Genomic DNA, 22678 nt, shown 5'->3' with positions numbered 1-22678 from the left:
AGGTCTCTATAACACTTTCTATTTAAACAAACCTGTTGAAAGAGAAAGGATAAATATGTGGTTGAAAACCAACTGCTGTTTAAAAAAAACAACAACGTATAAATTAATTTCTCTGAGGTCAAAGATATACCAAAAACATCTTATAGCTTATGCTTTAAATTTTATTTAAAGAAAAAAGTCAACATGTTCCTTGCTCATTTGGTTAGCTGTGTAAAGGTCATGGGTTTGATTCCCTCAGAACACACATACTGATAAAATGTATTTGCTTGTAAGGCACTGTAAGTTGTTTTGGATAAAAGCGTCTGCCAAATGAAAAAAAGAATTCTCTGATTGCCTTGTAGCTTTTGCACCCATTCCTTTCGGAGGGCTGTACCTGCCTTTGGAGGTGCCTCCCAACCGCTGTCACTGTTCCCCGCTGGTGTTGGCTTACGACCAGGCCCACTTCTCCGCCCTGGTGTCCATGGAGCAGAGGGATCAACAGAGAGAGCAAGGTAAACACTACATCATTACATCAACCAATCACAGCACAGGAGACAATCAAACCAGACTTAAAGCTCACATAACACACGCCGTTTCTGCATTTCTGATGTTAATCTAGAGTACCTATAGAGTAGTATTACATCCTTTATATCTCCGAAGAGTCTTTAGTTTAATCAGATTTATAAAAGAAAAACATTCTGGAAGGGGGTCCTTGAGGACCAGGATTGAGAAACACTGCTCAAAGGTACACATCTATACCTTAATGGTACATATTAGGACCTTTTTAAAGGGCACCAACCGTAATAGTGACAGCTTTTGTACCTTCATTTCTGACTGTATACAGTTCTTGCATACCACACATGGTATACATTCACCTAAAGGATTATTAGGAACACCTATTCAATTTTTTAATTAATGCAATTATCTAATCAACCAATCACATGGCAGTTGCTTCAATGCATTTAGGGGTGTGGTCCTGGTCAAAACAATCTCCTGAACTCTAAACTGAATGTCAGAATGGGAAAGAAAGGTGATTTAAGCAATTTCGAGCGTGGCATGCCAGACGGGCCGGTCTGAGTATTTCACAATCTGCTCAGTTACTGGGATTTTCACGCACAACCATGAAAAGGGAAAAACATCCAGTATGCTGCAGTCTTGTGGGCGAAAATGCCTTGTTGATGCTAGAGGTCAGAGGAGAATGGGTCCACTGATTCAAGCTGATAGAAGAGCAACTTTGACTGAAATAACCACTCGTTACAACCGAGGTATGCAGCAAAGCATTTGTGAAGCCACAACACGCACAACCTTGAGGTGGATGGGCTGCAACAGCAGAAGACCCCTATGGGTACCACTCATCTCCACTACAAATAGGAAAAAGAGGCTACAATTTGTATAATCTCACTAAAATTGGACAGTTGAAGACTGAAAAAATGTTGCCTGGTCTTATGATTCTCGATTTCTGTTGAGACATTCAGATGGTAGAGTCAGAATTTGGCATAAACAGGATGAGAACATGGATCCATCATGCCTTGTTACCATTGTGCAGGCTGGTGGTGGTGGTGTAATGGTGTGGGGGATGTTTTCTTGGCACACTTTAGGTCCCTTAGTGCCAATTAGGCATCGTTTAAATGCCACGGCCTACCTGAGCATTGTTTCTGACCATGTCCATCCCTTTATGACCACCATGTACCCATCCTCTGATGGCTACTTCCAGCAGGATAATGCACCGTGTCAAAGCTCGAATCATTTCAAATTGGTTTCTTGAACATGACAATGAGTTCACTGTACTAAATGGCCCTCACAGTCACCAGATCTCAACCCAAAAGAGCATCTTTGGGATGTGGTGGAACGGGAGCTTCGTGCCCTGGATGTGCATCCCACAAATCTCCATCAACTGCAAGATGCTATCCTATCAATATGGGCTGACATTTCTAAAGAATGCTTTAAGCACCTTGTTGAATCAATGCCACGTAGAATTAAGGCAGTTCTCAAGGCGAAAGGAGGTCAAACACAGTATTAGTATGGTGTTCCTAATAATCCTTTAGGTGAGTGTATAGTCTATACTGCATGCTAGTATACACTTAAAATAGCAGTATGCTGTATTACATTTCCAGTTTTGTATAAAAGTGTCTAAAGTCTTGGCAGTCTGTTCAACTCACGAGAGATGAACAATCACAGATTAGGCTCATTTGTGCATATCGAGCTGAAATGGATGTTTAAAATGAGCACAATGCATTACTGTAACACCACAACACTGTAAACTTTGTTACTATATACGGCAGATTTTGCCCAGTGCACTAGGCCATCCATGAAAGGTAAAATGACACATCCTTGACAGAAAAGTAGATGGCAGTTTGATATTCTGAACATATATTTTAGCACCGACTCAATATTCAGTTGAATGAATAATGCAGACCTGAAATATAAATACCTTTGATCAATTATTAAAGGCACACATCATAGTCGATGTACAATCATAATGAGAGAATTGGAGTAGGTAAAGTGATACATGACTTAGCAAGCACAATATATTTTAATCTGTACATCCATTTACACACCAAAGTCTCATTTTTAGACTGCAGCGGTGCCAATTTGAGGATCAGGTTCACAACAGGCTGTTATTGTCTGGGGCTGAGTGGCAAAGCTATTTATGCAGGCACAGATTAGCACATGCTCTCTCTCTCGCTCTCTCTCTCTCTCTCTGATGCTGTCAGTACAGTACAAGCTGATCTCTTTACACAGACATTTGCTCAGACACAGACATGGTCAACATTTGGTACAAGGACATAGATTCGGTTTGAACATTGCGGGTGTTGAAGTGTCAACTGTACATATGTTTTCATTAATCACTATATACAGTACATTTTGGGGGGGTTGTAATTGCTTGTTTTTTATTATTTGGGGGGTTTCTCCCCCATCCTACACCATTATTATTTTCTATAGCATGAGACGTTCAAACGTGGTATCCCATCAGAACCCAGTATATAAAAATATGTTATTCCCACAAGAATGAAAAATAACAAAAAACAACGAATTTGGTACTTAAAGGAAAACAACACCCTTTTTTAATATTTTACCATGTTTTTACCTGAACTTAGACGAATTAATACATACCTATCTTTTTTCAATGCGTGCACTTCATCTTTGCACAGTGCGTCGTGAATGTGTTAGCATTTAGCCTAGCCCCATTCATTCCTTAGGATCCAAACAGGGATGAATTTAGAAGCCACCAAACACTTCCATGTTTTCCCTATTTAAAGACTGTTTGAAGCACTTATTTTGCAGCACTTCGACCTCGGCGTGCAGTAACATCATCACTCCCCTTCTCACTGAGTTTGAGCGAAAGGGGGGGTTCAAAGGAGTGATGATGTCACTGCGCCAGAGGTCAAAGTGCCGCAAACTAAGTGCTCTTCCGCCATACAATATAGTTCCTATTTTTTATTCGCTTAAAAAATTGACATTTAATTTTGTAACACCATACGTCCTCGTGCAACTACTCATGTAACAGTCTTTAAATTGGGAAAACATGGAAGTGTTTGGTGGCTTCTAAATTGATCCCTGTTTGGATCCTAAGGAATGAATGGGGCTAGGCTAAATGCTAACACATTCACGACGCGCTGTGCAAAAAAGAAGTGCACACATTGAAAAAATATAGGTATCTTACCTCGTCTAAGTTGAGGTAAGAACATAGTAAAATGTTGAAAAATGGTGGTGTTTCCCTTTAAAACAATCAGAGCATTAAACGTTTTTATATCAATTGTAAGTTATTTAAAGGAACAGTATGTAGGATTGTGGCCAAGACTGGTATTGCAATCACAAAACTTGTGGCTAAAACTGGTACTGCAATCACACAACTGGTGGCCAATACACAAAATGACAACATAAACATCAGTTGAGGGCTGCAACTCCACTTTTTTAATGACAATATCCTGGCCAGACCACTGTTGTCAGTGATACAAGTATTTAAAATGAAAATGATTTCTTAATGTCTAGTGACATATCAGGGCCATTTTATGATTTATTGATATCAATTTCTTACATACTGTTCCTTTAAATGAAGTATTTGATGTGCTTTTATGCAACAAATCTTTTGAATCGACTGTAAAGAGACATAGTCAGGATTGTCTGTAGTTCATGTACATATTCTTGCCATAAGAGAACAGACCCATGCGTTTCATCCCAATAGGTGGCGCACTTTCATTCTGTTTAGCACAGGGAATCTCCGATCACACCCTCATGTACCCGCTGACCCTGTAGGCATGTGGTGGATTTGAAGCCGCGGGTTGTTGACAGATTAGAGGCTTCTCCTGTAGCCACATTTCTTTAGGATATAAGTGACTGACTCCTATAAAAAAATAAACAAACTTAAAGGGCACCTTACCAGCACTCACAATGTAGAATACCTCGGTGTTTTCCTGCAGTTGTGTGTTTTATCTATGCAGGAAATGTGGGAGTTCAGATGTGGAGAAGGTGTGAGATATATACTGTAGATACTCGCTCGACGTGTGAAAGAGCATTTGCCCCGAGTTTCCTCTGAGCTGTATTAGGTCATCTGTTGCTGTGCGTCTGGATGCAGTTAAAGCCTCGAGGCACCACAAATGCATTTAGCAGGCCTTAACAAAAATCCACACACGTAGATGTTTACTTAGCTATCTAAATGGTGACACCGGGAGACCTCTATTGTTTATTATTTAAACTAATTACTGCAGGCTAACTCAAACCCAAACAGAAAATGTTGTTTTATTCATAAATCCTTTTTCCAAATAAGGACCCAAGTGGATCATTTTCACTTTTTGGGCATGCATTTTTCCCTTACAATAGCTCAGTAGATGTGGACATGTTTAATTAGATATATCTGAATTGAAAAGACAAATCAATAGGGATGCACCACCTATAATCGGTATCAGCAGATAAAAGGATATTTCGGACATTGAAGGATTGTTTAAAAACAGCAGATTGTATCCTGGAAACAAAAAGGACTGAAAAACACATCATAACTCATGCTGTGTGATTATTTTGAATTGGGTCACAATGACAACCGAATTGTACTTTGTACACTCTGCACTATACTAAGATTTCATGACACAAGCAGTAAATACAAAAAACTATTTGTATTGTTAGATTAGTATCAGCATAGAAAATGTGTATCAGTGCATCCCTATACCTACTTTTATTGTTTTTATATATTTCTGTGTATAATATATTTATAGACTTTCCACAAGAAAACATTGTATAGACAGTTTCATCGGACGCACGTGCGGTGACACGATACGCGTCTGGTCGAACTTTACTTCCGGTGTCAGTTTTTTTAATGGTCTGACTAGTTGCTAAACTGAACTCTTGAACAAATACCTCGTCGAAAATAACAAATGTTTTGGTTTCGTAGATAGTCTACGCGTTGTTTATTTTGCTTGTTATATAAATAAACTACTTTAAAAGGACTTTGTTGTTATTTTTACTTAGCGGGGTTTACCGGAAGTTACGTGTTGACCACAAAAGCCGCTTGTTTATGTTGTTACTGCTGAAAGCGTCTACATAAAGATGTGTAGTAAAATTGTAGTTTAATTGTGTATAATACACCAGGGGTTTTCAAACTGGGGTCCAGGGGCTCCCATGGGTCCCCCACAAGTTCAGAGGGGTCCCCAGAAAATTTGAAAAGTCTACTTTGTAGCCAATTATTTAAGTTTGTAAACAATTTGGAGTCTTTCTAATATCACAATTGCTATTTTTTAACACAGTTTAAATTTTTCTTTTATACAAAATATGGCGATATATATTTTAGGAAAGGGGTCCCTCGCCAAAGGTTCATCATATGTGGGGTCTCTGCCATTATAAAGTTTGAAACCCCCTGTATTATACTAAATATAATATAATAGTATTCTATCGTATTTAGTAAATTGATAGTGACCTATTGTGAATTGATAAACTGTAGTAAATACTGTATAGCAGGGCTGCAGACTGCCACCAAATGGTGTAATTTTGCCACCAAAATTTGAGAGTGTGCCACTGAATTTTACATCCAGTCGCACATGTGCGACCAGTTAAATTGACCTTTTTTTTGTGATGTGACACTGAATTTGAAACTGCACATTGTACTTTCTGCATCTATAATCAAAGTATTTATTAGTAATACAGTGAAAATTAGTAGAAATGTGAATATTTGGTTAGCATGTTGATTTACGGTGTGTGCCCCTAAATTTTCTGGTTGCGCCCCTAAAATTTTGAGTTGGGGGCCACTGTGCTCCTAGTGAAAAAAGTTAGTTTGGAGCCCTGTATAGTATACTTTAAAGGAAAACACCACCATTTTTCAATATTTTACTATGTTTTTACCACAACTTAGACGAATGAATACATTCCTATCTTTTTTCAATGCGTGCACTTTTAAACGTTGGACAGCGCGTCGTAAATGTGTTAGCATTTAGCCTAGCACCATTCATTCCTTAGGATCCAAACAAAAGTTTTATTTTGTGCCACCATACTTACTCGTGTAACTACTCATGTAACAGTCTTTAAATAGGGAAAACATGGAAATGTTTGGTGGCTTTTAAATTCATCCCTGTTTGGATCCTAAGGAATGAATGGGGCTAGGCTAAATGCTAACACATTCACGACGCGCTGTACAAAGATTAAGTGCACGCATTGAAAAAAGATACAGGTATGTATTAATTCGTCTAAGTTCAGATAAGAACATAGTAAAATATTGAAAAACGGTGGTGTTTTCCTTTAATAGTTACAATATTAATATTTACGACAAAACCACTGTAGTACATAGGAACTGTATTACAGTTTACTATAGTAAATACTATAGTATACAGTATTTTTTCATGTGGGTTACCTTGACTTTAATGTTTGCATTTTTTAGAATAAAATCAATGTAAATTACTTTTATGTATGAATCGTTTATTCCACCATGTCCACAAATCTTCCCAAGAGAGGGTTTTTCAAATTTTGCTCACTTCTGGAGGCAAATTTGTCCACACACACATATTTGCTTTTCTGTCATGGTGTGGACTTTCCATTTACGTCTATTGTTTATTATACCTTAAATTCCTCTAAAACCTCTCACAAACATTTTTGAATGTTTGCATTTTTATTAAGACATGTTTATTAAGCTGTTTTCCTTTTGGGGGGCCGTTGGCCGGACCCCGCAATGTAGACGAAATCTGCTCACAAACACTCTGACTCATTTCCTCTGTTTCTATTCTTAACCTCTCTCTCTGTCCTTTCCTAAAAAAAAACACTTTGCTATTTAGGTTCAGTCCGGTCCAACCCAAATTGCACTACGTTTAGTCTGGGCCCTAATCTATTCCTCCCATGTCCCCGCCTTCCTCTCTTAATTTTCCCAACGGAGGGTCTGTCTATCTGTGTGGCTGTTTTGGTGGCTGATCAGCTCCCTTCCTAAGCCCCCCTCACCCCTCCCGGATCTTCCGCTCTCTGGTCTGCCAGTGAGTGCCTGTCTGCCCTGTGTGTGTTCAGGTGCCAGCGGTTTCTCAAGAACACTGAGACTCTGTGTGTGTGTGTCGGAGATAGAGAAGGTGTGGGATAGAAATATGTCTTCAAATTTGTACTCATATTGAGAAGTTTCTGTTATTAACTTCTGTTGTTATTTTAATACAAAGCTGATCAGGTCCAAAAATGGTCCCTTGTGGTCACTGGGGCAGTACCCTTTAAAAAGACCTATTATGTACCATTTAGGTACAGATATTTATACATTTGGTACCAATATGTACCTCTAAAGTACTAATATTAACTTTTTAGGAGGAAATGTGTACTTGTTTTTGGAAAGGTTTCTACCCCAGTGAAAAAAATGTATTAAAATAATTAAACATTTAACATTTTCTTTTTTACTTTTTTATTTCCGATATGTAATTTTTTAAACAGAAATTAAACTTTCCGTTGACATAAGGCCTTTGAAGTCTATTACAGACATACTTGCCAGTATTACTTTAGCGCACCTTTATTTTTTCTGTGGTTGCACTTTATGTGAAACTAGTCAGCCAATAGGAAACATGCATTGCTATTTTGAGATGTGCCTGTGCAGTTTTACTAAGACGTCTGTTTTATTTGGCATTCGACAACCAGCTTTTAAAGTTTCAACGTATTAGAGTGAAAAACCTTTTTGTACCCACATCAGCAGATCACACCGAGCTCGGTGCACAGCCTTACTAAGGCCCTGGTGAAAATTGCAAGTTACACAAATTGCTGTACAGTAAGTTTATAAAAACGAAAACTAAGTACTGTATATAGGCTATAGGTTGGTTTCCTGGACAGGGTTTAAGTCTAGTCTCAGACCAAAATGCTTGATTGAGATATCTTAACTAAAAGCAGCTTACATCTTAAAATATACCAGTGCCATTGTTTTGTCTCAAGATGCACACCAGTTATGTTATTTGTAAGGTATGGCCTAAAATAACTAAGGCCTAGTCCTGGCTTAACCTAAACCTGACCCTACTGTATATCTCAATTTAACTAAAATGTTTATGAATGAATAGTAGGGGTGTCACGGTTCTCCAAATCCTCGATTCGATTACATTTTCGATTCTAAGGTCACGGTTCGATTCAACTCTTGGTTTTTAATCTTTTTTTTTTAAAGAACAGGTTGCTTATGCCATTTTTAGACTAGACTTTTATGAAATATAATATCTGACTTTGAAACCAGAGATGCCCTGACATGTTATTCGTGCTGTCAGTGGAAAAATATGGCATTTTAAAAACGCGCCTTTATTACCGTCAGACGAGATTGTGAGACTATACCCCAGTAAGTTATGTTTAAATGCTGTTTTCATAACTCTTAAGCAATTGAAATAAGTTGTTGTGAAACTTAAACAGATCTCAGTTCAGAGAAATGAACGGTCCTGGCACAGACGCCGTTCTGCTGTGCACGCGTTCGAAGTTCGAGGTTGTGACTTAATTTTGATCGATTTCGATTTAAAGTCTAAATCGTGACACCCTTAATGAATAGTGAGGAAAATCTGCCAATAAGAGCCCTTATCACATACTGTTTGAAAAGCACCTCAAGAAGCTGCTTGATAAAATGCCAAGAGTACATTTAGGGTCCTATTTTAACGATCTAAGCGCATTGTCTAAAGCGCACGGTCTGAATGGGCGTGTCCAATGCCACTTTTGCTAATTTAACTACAGGAAAAATGGTTTGTGCGCCGAGCGCATGGTCAAAAAGCATGGTTCTTATCCTTCTAATGAGTAATGGGTGTGTTTTGGGCGTAACGTGCAATAAACCAATGAGAGTCTTATCTCTCATCCCCTTTAAAAGCCTGTTGCGCTGGCGCTATGTCTAATCCCTGTTTAGATGACGGACTTTGTAAACTGAAAAACTAAGCGGAGGAAGAAGACCACCAGTTTAAGAATAATTTAAAAAAAAATTGTGTTGTATTGTTTTCATTTTTATTAAAATTTTAATTTTTTGGATTAAAACCTTTAAAAGCCTTTTTCTTTCAGTCATAGAAGTACAAATAGCAGGCTTTTACTTGCTGTAAATGTATTGATATCCTATATATCATTGTAATCTCATAAAATAATTAGCAAATATGCAAGAAAGGGTTTGTGCTCTAAAAATACAAGAGAAAGCCGAAGCGTTTCAGCACTTGGACAGCGACAGCGCCATGTTTTTTTTTAAAGCATTACTAAAAAAAAATTCTCATCTCACCATATCCACAGGTACAGAGTCATCATATGCAATAAATCCGTAGGGAAGCATTTAAAAAACATTTTAAGAAAACATTTAAAAAACATTTATTTACTTACAATGCTACAGGTGAAGCAGCTCTTTACGCCTTCTAACGTCTCATAATCGGTCCTCATTTATATCCAAAAGACTCAATAATAATCTTTTACATTTCAATCCTTTAATCTTTCATATTTAAAAGCGTTTTTGTGCTGCTGCGCATTCATGTGTGTGATATGCAAACCCGCGTTGTCGTCCCGTTTATAGGCGCATATTACTAACGCGCTCTTTAAATAACAAAAAAACATATTGCGCCATTGACTTTAGACTTTAGACCAGGTTTTTGTTGGTCAATGGCCTAGTCTATTTTAGTTGTCTCAAAATAGCAATGCGCCAACAATGTGCCTGAACACACCTCGTTTTCAGACCAGAACGGCAATGGGCGCAAAAGTGGGTGCAAATGTATTTGCTATTTAAACAACGTTGCGCTAAACTTAAAAAATGATAATTGCGCAGGGTGGAAACTAGCAAAAGACACTTGCGTCGCGCATGTGGTGTATGATAGAGCCCTTAATTTTTTTGTACAAATACAGTGAAGATGGTTAAATATAACCTAGTTTTGATTTATTGTAGTTTTTTTGTCACACCATAATTCCCACTATTATTTAAAAATGTGGAAGAATGTACTGGGCAAAAGTTTAAGCCACCACGCCAAAATTAGATTTGTTGTTTTTTTAATGTTATAGTGATCATATATAATAGAATACATCCAGAAAATACATTTTTGTACATATTTCCTGTATTTTCTGTTTGTATCTTCATAAAATAGATTGAAAAATAAATATGGATGGACATTAAAAACATGTCTGGTGGTGGTGGCCTAAGACTTTTGCACAGTAGGCCTACTGTGTGTATATGATGTTTAAAAAAAACAATATAAATGTATCAATGTCTGCATGTGTGTGTGTGTGTGTGTGCCCATATGTTTTATATGACCCTGATAAATAAGTTGGAAATTCTATTTTTGTTCCGAGGACCGAGCTTTGTTTAGCCACATGATTATTGTTTATTGTGGCCGTAAAATACACAGCTGGGAAGGAAAATGCTAAACTCCTGAATTCACACACCTCATTAAGCGCAAGCGTGCTTTGCGTGACTGAAGCCGACTAATTGTTTTCCCCGGTGGGTGCGACTGCAGTGATTGATATCTTCCACCAGAGGGGGGAGAATCAGGAAAAAACCACAGTCATCCCAGGAAAATAATTCCTTGGAAGCACCCAATTTAAAAGGATTAAATCACACCTCCCTTGCATGACAGACATTCCACTTATTGCCTGTCTAACTTTCCGTTGTTGGTGCCACATTGTGCATCTGCACCCATTCGGCATACATCAACTTTCCCTTTGTGCCAACGGAATAATGCATTGGTAATGTAGCGTGCCAGACTCCATAAGCAAATGTCTGTCAACAACTTCTTTTTGAAAGCGTGGCAACAGATCTCATTTACATTCTTGCCAAGTTATGATTAAGGCGTCTGCACGCTAGTTTACAGTCACATTTACATTGATGCATTTGCTAGACTTTCTTTTTCAAAGCGATGCACGGTGTAGTAAGCATTTTATGAGTGTGCATGTTCGCTGGGAATCAATCCCATGACATTTGCGCTGTTAACACAATGCACTACCAATTGACCAATTATCTCTTTATAGAGAAATACAATTAATAGTTCACTTTTTCGGGATTTCGAACTGACCCGGTTCTTTCCACAAAGACCCATTATTGTTTTTCCTAGTGTGCAGGTTTCCTTATTAGGTAGACACGTAGCGTAGTTATAACAACGGGTAGACAGCGTAGGGGTATCAAATCACATATTCAGTCTCACTCCCACCTCCATATTCTGTCTCACTTTTTCGCATCTACCCCCCCCCCCAGACAATTCAGGAATCAGCTGAATCGTCTCTCATTCCTTGAGAGCAGGGGACCTTGACGTAATGTTTCTGTGTGTATGCAGCTCATTTGGGTCAGCTGAGGACATATCTCTATGCCTGCCAGACGGGATACTAAAAACATTATACTCCAGTTCCTCGGGGGTAAAACTGGCAGCGGTGGTGTTTGGACCTGGAACCCACCCAGTGTGCATGAGTCCACCGGAGTGTGTTTGCCGGGGCAATGAGGCTAAGGCAGCTGCAACGTAGGAGTCAGGACACAACCCCACATAGTGCTAGCGTTCGCCGCCTGACCCTGCCGTGCTGGAAACTGTATATCTGTTTGTTAGACGGGTGAGGGAGGGGGGGTGCACAATTGGGTATTTGTTGGTCGGCCTAATGTATGAGTGAGAGTCTGCGTATACAATTGCGAGTGTGTACAGTGTCTGCTCTGAATTGAGAATTCCACCTACGTTTTTCTTTGTTTGGACCTTGGATAGCTTCTTTCTTGTCCTGGAGTGACCCGGCAAGAATTTGACCCACAAAATACTAAAGAGAGGTTGCCAGTGCGTCAGCGGTTGCTGCTCAGACAACCTTGGCATATCATGAAGGGTAAAGGGTGGGGTAAATGGGTTTTGCCAAATTAGATTTTCAACTTTTCCTGGTCTTGGAACCAAATTCCTAATAAAGAAACAAAGTCTATCCTACATAGGTCTTACCTTAACTATGAACAACAACAAATAAGGGAAATGGTTGCCATTACATGTATTCATTTAGCTAACCCTTTTATCCAATGTGACTTAGAAATGAGAGTACACGTAAAATTTTGTTTGTAAGCCAACAATAAGTAAAAAAGCAAGCCAATAGCCCACACATAAGTGTAATATTTTAAAGGCGGGGTGCATGATTTTTGAAAAAAAAAAACACTTTGGAAAAGGGAGTTGGGCCGAGTACCAAAACACACTTGTAGCCAATCAGCAGTAAGGGGCGTGTCTACTAACTGACATCATTGCCTGGGTTGCGTATGTGTGGGGCGGGTCTATTAAAAGAAGGTCCAGATTCTGTTGAGGTATAGGGGCGTGTTTGTTTAGGTGATTTCAAATGTCAACATTGGCTTTCAGTGATCATGCACCCCGACTTTAACTATAGATATAGTTTGATAGGTTAACAAGTGCTAATACATGATCATTTAGCCAACTGCTTGGCAAATTCACATTTGCTGTCATGAGTTAATTTAGTCTTTTTGGTACTTTTAAAGGTGTAATGTGTTTTAGCGGCATCTAGTAAACCAACCTCAATTTCAAAACGCAATGAGAAGCTACGGTAGCTGCCACAGGACAAACAAGTTGTCGTCTGAGACAACTTTAGGATGAAACTCGCTGTATAGAAGGTTTCATCGGATGCACGTGCGGTGACGCGATTCTCACGTAAATCATTCGATTTTGATGGCTTACATTTCTTCCCCACCACAGGTTTATCAATGCCATCAAAATTACTATTTTGTTATTGTTTGTTTGTTGATCACAAAGTACAAAGTAGATGAGGAAAACTAGGATTAAGTGTGTATTCAAAGCGCCGCCATTGGTTAAGCAGATTTATTTCATTCTGCAGAAAAAGAGACTGGCGTTTGTCGCCGTTTGGAAAAAAGATGACAGAATAACACGGCGGATATCGGATTTTGCGTAAAATGAAGTATTTACTTTTTAATACTGTCCTGATACAATACTGATTTTGGCGGTAACTATTTTTTTTAAATGGCGTTTATTGCGTTTTGGAACCAAACTCTTCATATATTGTTCATTGCTGAAGTGAGTCTAAAAATTTACAAAACTCTGGATCTTGGTAGTACCATGGTATATATCCATAACCTTTGCGTAAACATTCATGAACTATATCATTCATTGTTTCTTCGGTACTTATTCAGAAAAAATGTCCCACTGGATTGAGTAAAACGTTGTAGAAACTTTGAGATTTTGGATGATAAGAATGTTTATTAGACCAGCTGGTCATTTTTGGCACTCGTAGTTGACAGGATTGTGAATTAAAAGACGCGAGTGGGAGGCAAAGTCGTGTGCTCATTGAAAATTCGACAGGCATGTTTTGAGGGTGCACTATTGTTTTACTGTGTCTGAATGATACACTTGTCTACACATACTCCCATCAATCCCTGACCTTTTCTTTTTCTCAAAAAAAGCATATAAAGACGAAACACACACTTATTCATTTCTGTGACTGTGTGTCTCTCACCGACACCCACTCTGCATTGAACATTACACCCATAGTGTCATTTAAATGAGTCATCGAAGTGCAGTATGGTACACCGTGAGTTACCCAGCAGTCACCTGGCAAACGGCAGTCCGATCATGAGGAGAGGAGACAGTTTGTTCTATCAGTGTGTAGGGTTGTGACAGAAGGGTCTGGAACGTTCTCTGTTTGAACATGCTGTAGTTTCCAACATTCACGAGAACTGAATCACTCAACCCACACTTGCTTCATTCTGTTTTCAGCCTGTACTCTGAAAAGACCAGTCAGGTGTAGTTGATGAATAGAGTGGTAAAAAAGGAAAAGGGAGGTCGAAAGGTTCGGACGGTTTCAATTTCACAAAACAATGCCACGCCCATGCAGTGTCAAAAAGACCTGTTTTTGTATGGCTAGCATACCCCTTAATTAACGTTGACATGTTTTTCCTGTCAAATGGATGGAGGAAAGAAAATATGTTTTTTGTTTCTGTTATAAGTATTTTAGAAATTAGATATCACATTACGTAGAGCAGTGGAAGTAAATGAAGAAACAACGTGTTTTTTCTAAAATACAACTCAAATATATTTCGTTTAAATGTAGTAAAAACGATGTAAATTTGATTTGATTTTGAATAAGATACTATGAAAGCATTTGTCATCTCATAATAATAATAATAATTATTATTATTATTATAAGAAACATTATGTACACAAATCAAAGGAGATTATTATTACTATTAATATTATTATTAATACTATAAATATGATTAATATTGAAATTATTATTATTATTATGATTAACATAAACATTATTTATATTATTTGTAGTGGTATTATTATTAATAAAAATATGAATATGATTAATATTAATATTATTATTATTATTGTTGTTGTTGTAGTTAATATTAATAACATAACCATTATTAATATTATTTGTAGTGGTATTATTAATATTATTATTATTATTATTATTATAAGAAACATAATGTACACAAATCAAAGGAGATATTATAATTATTACTATTAATATTATTAGTAATGCTATTAATATGATTAATGTTGATATTATTATTACTATTATTGTTGTATGAAACATAATGTACACAAATCAAATTATATCATTATTATTTTACTATTAATATGATAATGAATACTATTAATATGATAAATATTATTATTATTATTATTATTATTATTATTATTATTATTATTATTATTATTATTATTGGAAACAATGAACACAAATCAAAATATATTATAATTATTATTTTTATTATTATTATTATTATTATTATGTTTATTATTATTATTATTATTATTATGTTTATAATACTATTACCGTTAATAATATTATTTGTAGTGATAATATTGTTGTTATTGTTATTATTGTTATTATTGTTATTGTTATTGTTATTATTATTATAAACATAATGTACACAAATCAAAGTATATTATTATTTTATTACTATTAATATGATTATTAATACTAATATTATTAATACTATTATTATATTATTATTATTATGATTATTATTATAAGAAACAATGAACACAAATCAAAATATATTATTATTATTATTATTATCGTTAATATTATTATTATTATCATAAATGTAATGTACACAAACCAAAGGAGATTATTATTTTATTATTATTAATATTATTATTAATACTAATAATATTATTAATACTAATCATATTATTAATATTGATAGTATTATTATTATCATCATCATTATTATTATTATTATAAAAATAATGTACACAAATCAAAAGATATTATTATTTTTATTATTTTTACAATTAATATTATTATTAATACTACTATGATTAATATTTATATTAGTAGTAATCATGTTTTTATTATTATAACTATTAATATTATTATTAATACTATTAATATGCTTAATATTAATATTAGTAGTGTTATTATGATTATTATGAGGAACATATTGTACACAAATAATTATTAATAATATACATAACACAGCAATCCTACATGTAAACTGGGTTCAGCCTGGTTTGCATTTGCATAAAATAGATCCAGCTTCTTAACATTACATCTAAATGCCTCATCACCTTTTTGTCCCTCTCCTTTAGCTGTTATCCCACTGACCGACTCTGAGCACAAGCTGCTGCCTCTGCACTTTGCCGTGGACCCAGGGAGAGATTGGGACTGGGGGAGGGATGACAATGACAATGGCAAGCTGGCAAAGTAAGAAACCTCTCTTTCTCTATCATCCTTCATACCACCAGTACGGCAAACTTAGCCAAATCAAATTCACTTCTTAGCATGAGGCGTACTTAAAAAAGAAAGAAATTTGACGGATTATGGGTTAAATCTATTTAGCAGGTCCCTGGCCATGTTATCCTCACAGAGGACGGACTGCTCCTGACAGGCAGTATATATGAATTTCAAAGCCTATGCAATGTTAAATATTTCATTTGTACTACTTTTATCAGTATTGCATTTTCCTTTATTGAGTCCTATGGTTAGGCTGACTTGTGTAGGATGTTTTTAAATCTGAGTTATTGTCCAGAGGTCTGCCAATTAAAGCATATAAATAATATACTAGAGCACCACCCAACCCATGATTTACAGAAGGAAGAACAGAGTACCAAAACAAACATCTGTGCTGAAATAGCTGTAATGCGTTGGCAGTTTTTCCTTTGGTTCTGTAATAGACTGATGAATATAAACTAATTACTATCATCATTTGGTGACTAGATTTGTGGACTGACTTAGGTTTTTAGTTGCATGCCTCACTTGATTTGCACCATTTCTCTGACAAGTAGGACAGGATATGGAGTATCCAAGACCAACTTGCTTGTATCCTTCTGTAACAGGCCATTTTGACCATATCGGATAATAAAGAGATGTTTAACAGTGTTTTTATATCTTTGCTTCTAGTCTTATTCTGTCACTAGAAGCTAAACTAAACCTTCTGCACAACTACATGAATGTAACATGGATTCGAATTCCATCTGAAACAAGGGTGAGGATTCGCCTACCGATGCTCGATAGTATTTTACTAAATGTAATTACAGTATGAGTCCTGATTATCTGTTTTTTACAGGCTCCCTTGGCTCAGCCTGAGTCGCCCACTGCCTCTGCAGGAGAGGACGTACAGTCTTTGGCAGAATCAATGGATTCGGACCGGGAGTCGGTTTGCAGTAACTCCAACATGAATAGCGGCAAATCAAATAAAGAGAAGGACAAAGACAAGCAGCGAAAAGACAAAGACAAAACTAGGGCAGACTCAGTGGCAAACAAGTTGGGCAGCTTCAGCAAGACGTTGGGTATCAAACTTAAGAAGAACATGGGTGGCTTAGGAGGACTTGTCCATGGCAAGATCAGCAAGTCCAACTCAACGAACGGACGAACGGTAGAGAACGGAGAGCAGAAATCTAAGAAAAAAGACTCTAAAATACGAAAAGGCAGCAAAGAGGAGTCAGGTCAGTCGGCCAGTACTTCCTCTTCAGAGAAGACGACCAGTCCTTCTCCTACGGACCGCGCATCTGGTAGCTCACCTGTCGAGAGACAACCAGGATCAGGCAAAAACTCGGGTGACCGGACACTGGACAACTGGAAGTACAGCACAGATGTCAAACTTAGCCTGAACATCCTTCGGGCAGCCATGCAGGGTGAGCGCAAGTTTATCTTTGCTGGTTTGCTGCTCACCAGTCACAGACACCAGTTTCACGAAGAGATGATTAGCTTTTATCTGAGCAGCGCCCAAGAACGTTTTAGTGCCGAGCAGGAACAGAAGAGAAAAGCAGATGCTGAGAAGAAACCACAGACTAATGGTGTGCCACTGAAGAAGCCTGAGCAGGAAAGCGCTTTTCAAAGGGAGCGTTCGGATAGCTCTCCACCCGATAGTTGCTCACCGGTTTTGCACCCCAGCCATAATCACACGCAGGCTGTGAAGGTCCAAGAACGGGGAAGCCCTAAGCTTGCTGCTTCTCCTATCCCAATACCCATCCCAGTATCCATTCAAGGATCCTCCATGTCTCCCATCCCTTTTTCCTCTCCTAGTAATGGTGCTAAGAGATCCGGACCAGTCCCCGTTTCAGTCCACTATAGCCATACGCCACCTATCCAGCGGCATAGTGTCATCCACCTGAGGGATGTCAACGTGCAGTCGTCCAGCTATCAGGATGAGTCCTACAAGCCTTTGGTGGGAACGCTCAAAACCTGTGCCACCTACCCTCAGCAAAACCGATCACTGTCCTCTCAGAGCTACAGCCCTGCTCGCATGTCTGGGATTCGTACCATCAATGCAGTCGACTTCCCCTACAACATGCCCGGGGAACACAAGTCTCACACTTACACCAATGGCTTCAACACGGGTGATATGCGGGACTGTCTGGAGTACGCGGATGAGGACCCTGTGCCACATAGTTGGCTGGGACAGGACAAAACCAAAGGGCAGGGTACCGTCTGTCCAATGTACTGCTTTCAGCAGAAACGCTGCAGGAGGGACAACTGCACCTTTTATGGTCGGCCTGAGACTGAGAACTTCTGCTCCTACTGTTATAGAGAAGAGTTGAAACGTAGGGAACGGGAGTTGAAGGTGCATCGGCCTGGATAGCCCGAATACACCACCGATGTGTGTGAAAACAACTGCGACGTCACCACCTTTTTGCACTTTGCAAGCGATACAAAGAACTGGCATAACATTTTCCTACTCTATTTAAGATTGGCCTCCTTGTATTCTTGTTACCTTACTCTCAATAGCAACCGAACACTGCTTTAAAATGACAGGAAGTGCAACCAGAATCAGTTTACAGCTTTGGCCAGAGTTTGTGTTATTGTCTTACGTCCAATCGAATTCAATCTTTTACTTGTTCTAGAGTAAAAGCTGTGCATTTTGCTCAGTCTGTGTTGTAAAACTCCTTGTACCTGCTGAAAGAGATGTAAAAGCATATGTCAGTCTCTATAGGAGCTTCCCAGTCATCAAAGGGGCGACTCTGTTTAGAGGTCATTATAATGCAATACTTCACAGCATAGCTCAATATCGAATACCATTGATTTTGCTGTGCATTGCAAATAAGTACAAAGGGAGGGAGATGCACTGTTCAGTACTGGAATTTATTTGAAAGCAATAAGTTTGCTAACAACCGCTACCCCCCTCCCCTTTTATCTATGCATTCATAACGTCAGCCATATTCTACTTTTTCCCATGTGATTTTAAGGGAAGTGGGTGGGATTAAAAGAATAATTATTCTATATGTGGCATATCAATGTCCTTTCAGATTATTATTATTGTGGTGTATGTGTGTGTGTGTGTGTGTATAAAGTATATAGATATACAGTATATACACACACAAAACTGGCACATACTGGCTTTTCATCATATTCAGCATATTTGTAATATAAAGCCTTTATGTAGAAGGGTTTGCATTCCATCATGATATCAATTGAATCCTTCTATTGTGTGCTACTTGACATGTAATACAGTAAGCACTTGACTTCCATTCACTGCTGCCTGTATTTGCAATGTAAATAATACAGCCATCCTAGTAAATCATGAACATTAACCATCTTTGAGACACAACCTGAGGATATGTATGAAATGCAAACCCTTATATGCATCAGCAGTGGACTAAAGGTGGAGAGTTTAAACGTTTTATGTGTTTCAACATTCTTTAGCACTCATGCTAACTCTGCCATGCTAGCCTCGCACATGCCAAACAAGCTCCTCAGCCTCATTTGATTTGTTCTCAGGAATGTTTTAACCATGCAGTTACAATTATCATTTATCACATATATAAATGCAGGGTCGTTTTCTCATAAATAATATGTTTCAATTATTTCAGTCATACAAGACCAAGTCCTATCAACGTGAATGGGGGAAGACTGCTACCTTTAAAATCACTTGCTAAAAGCTCTGGGTACAGTCTGTTTTTATGCACAGTCGAACGCACAGCCGTGCAAAGCATAGTTCATTTAACCCACACACGTGTGCTGACGTTCGACGCATGCGCATTGCGAAACAAATTGCAATACCTCTCGTGGTCTGCATACTAAATACTCCTGTACATGCATGTGCGAACTACGCACATCCGGCAGTGCACAGTACTCTTCTGATGATGAAAATTGCATCACACGCATTATAGGCGGACCCTCGCGTACACGTATAAATTAGACCATACTTCGTCCTCAAGGTCACAATAAACTTGCTGCTAACTCAGAGGTTGGCAAATACAGAGCTCGACCCCCAGAAAATCATTAGTCTTTAATGATTTGCTCTTTTAATTGAAAGGTTGGACCCCAGCAAATAATTTTGGATTGAAAGACATCTATAGTCGTCCAAACGCAGCCCAGACGTCTAGGCTAAAACTTGGGCTGTCAGTGAAAATTTTATAGACGTCTAACCATAGCCCAAAAATTAATAAATGAAAGCAAACACCTTGTAATCACTGAAATCAAAAATAAATCCAAAGTGCTCAGAAATAGCAGAAGAAATTATTTAGAAAAAAATTGAAGGTGCTTTTTGGTAAAGGGTATAAAAAATGTGAAAAAAAGGGAATCCAAGGCACTCTTCGTATTTCAAAAAATATTATAAATTAAATATAAATTATATTACATTATATATATTCTTTGAAGAAGGCTATCTGTGCCGCTACGCGTTGGTTGCTGCCCAGTTTAATGTTTTTATGTTATATAGTCATGTTTAAAAAAAGGCTTTTTTAATATTTTTTGAAATACGAAGAGTACTTTGGATTCCCTTTTTTTGACACCTTGTAATTACTGTTGACTTTGCTTACATTATGGGATATCTCGCAAGTTATTTTATATGTAACCAAATTCGAGTTTATTTCGGCTAAAATTTGTTTACTCAAAGCCGGACTACATGTGACCCTGGACCACAAAGCCAGTCATAAGTGTATATGTTTTTTTTTTAGATTTAAAAAACATCTGAATATATAAGTTTTCCAATAATGTATGGATTGTTAAATACAACTATTTGATAATCTGAAGGTGCAACAAATCTAAATATTAAAGGTGCAGTGTGTAAATTTTAGCGGCATCTAGTGGTGAGGTTGCGAATTGCAACCAATGACTGAGTGCACTGCTCTTCCCTCGCTTTTTAAAACGCATAGAGAAGCTACAGTAGCCACCACCAAAAAAATATCATTGACGGAGACAAATAAGTAAAAACCGTTTGTCCGTTAAGGCCTTTTGTAGAAACATGGTGGGACAAAATGGCGACTTCCACATAAGGGGACCCTCGGTGTATGTAGATAAAACGTCTCATTCTAAGGTAATAAAAACATAACGGTTCATCATAAAAAGGTCTTTATACACCCCTGATAATATAGTTTTGTATATTATTTAGCATTTCTGTCAAAAGATCCTTTTAAAAATTACACACTGCACCTTTAACTCAACTAAATATTAACGCCTTTAACTCATTCCCCGCCAGCCTTTTTTTAAAGTTGCCCTCCAGCATTTTTGGTGATTTTCACAAAATACCTTCTAGGAAAATTTATATAAAAAACTATAAAAATATATTAAATGAAAGAACACACACACTCTGCTTTCAAACAAACAATAAATAAACAAACAAACAAAACGGGAACATTTTTTTCATCCTATCTATATTTTTTCTCTGCTTTAAACTCTTAAATATGGGTATTTTTCTTCAAAAATATTTTTTAGCAAAAATCTAAAATAATAGCATTTTTGTGAAGGAATTTTGTTAGAGATCAGATTCAGAACTATTATCAAAACATACACGGAGTTTAAAATTAATAAGTATTTTTTTTTGCTTCAGTTTTTTATAAATTGGGTAAGTCTTCCCAATTTCGCGGTATTACAGATAACCATAAAAACTCACCAGTTTATTTTTCATGCAAATGTTTTCTCTTAATTGACGAGATAACTCGTCAATGGCGGGGAAAGAGTTAAAATTGTCCAAATGCAGTCCTTAGCAACACATATTACTAATGATAAATACATTTTTGACATATAATTACAGTAGAAAATTTCAACATGATTAAAAATCTATAATTTTGACCCATACAATATATTGTTGGCTATTGCTACATATATACTCATGCTACTTATGATTGGTTTTGGGTCAAATATTGGGTCTAAAGTTGACAGTGAAATTATGGGTATTGCCTTCAGGGACTTCTTTCTCTATATTGGCTGTATTGCACTTTCCCCCATTCATAATAATAGAACTGTGGCTTCTTATTTAAATCTACAGTCTTTGACGAAATTGGCCAACATGATTTTATCGCTTTATGAAGTTGGGGCACAGCATTAACAGTGCAGTTGTGATTAACACAAAACCAAATAAATGTAAAACATGCAAGTTATCACCCAGATAAGACATTGATTACATGGTTGTGTCAACTCTCCACCAAACTTTCCACAGCTGAAAATGCTAGTCTTCGTTATGTGCTAGTAATTTAGCATGCTGTGGGTAGCAACACCACGAGACTTTATGCCATCAACTAATGTGACTAGCATGCTAGCCATTTTGTGTCTCGCTGCTGAGCAAAGGCCCCACCAAGTGCTTTTCTACATGGGCAAGATTACCATGAGACCAATGCTTGCTGTATTAGTTGTGTGATGATGTCCAGGTTAACCCACGCCAGCTGTGTCTCAGTGAGTGTTTTTGTCTTTCCTGGCCAAGGATGTCCACTGCTTTCTTTGTTCTTCTCTTTAATCATGTATGTCTTTCCTGTCCCATCCTCCTGCTCTCTCCCCTCCTTTATATTCGACAAGCTCATGGACTCTCGCTGTCTTAGAATTGTAAAATATGATTTTGTATTCATTTGAGAGTTTTACACTACTTTAAATTATTCATTTGCACATTAGGTACCAATGTAAATAG

The 22678-nt window shown here is 37.4% G+C and overlaps 1 protein-coding gene across 1 annotated transcript in view; it reads left to right on the top strand.

Moving 5' to 3' along the window:
- Nucleotides 1-19817, top strand: part of otud7a (OTU deubiquitinase 7A) — an 87150-nt gene extending 67333 nt beyond the window's left edge. Inside the window, exons 10-13 of the mRNA XM_055192383.2 lie at nt 342-491; nt 15927-16041; nt 16738-16822; nt 16904-19817. Coding sequence (XP_055048358.2) covers nt 342-491; nt 15927-16041; nt 16738-16822; nt 16904-18418 — 1865 coding nt within the window. The 3' untranslated portion in view covers nt 18419-19817. The remainder of the gene's footprint in view (nt 1-341; nt 492-15926; nt 16042-16737; nt 16823-16903) is intronic.
- Nucleotides 19818-22678: the final 2861 nt, after the last annotated feature.

This window comes from Misgurnus anguillicaudatus, chromosome 6 (assembly GCF_027580225.2).
Source record: "Misgurnus anguillicaudatus chromosome 6, ASM2758022v2, whole genome shotgun sequence".
Classification (NCBI taxonomy): domain Eukaryota; kingdom Metazoa; phylum Chordata; class Actinopteri; order Cypriniformes; family Cobitidae; genus Misgurnus; species Misgurnus anguillicaudatus.
This window is presented reverse-complemented; position numbering and strand designations above follow the sequence as displayed.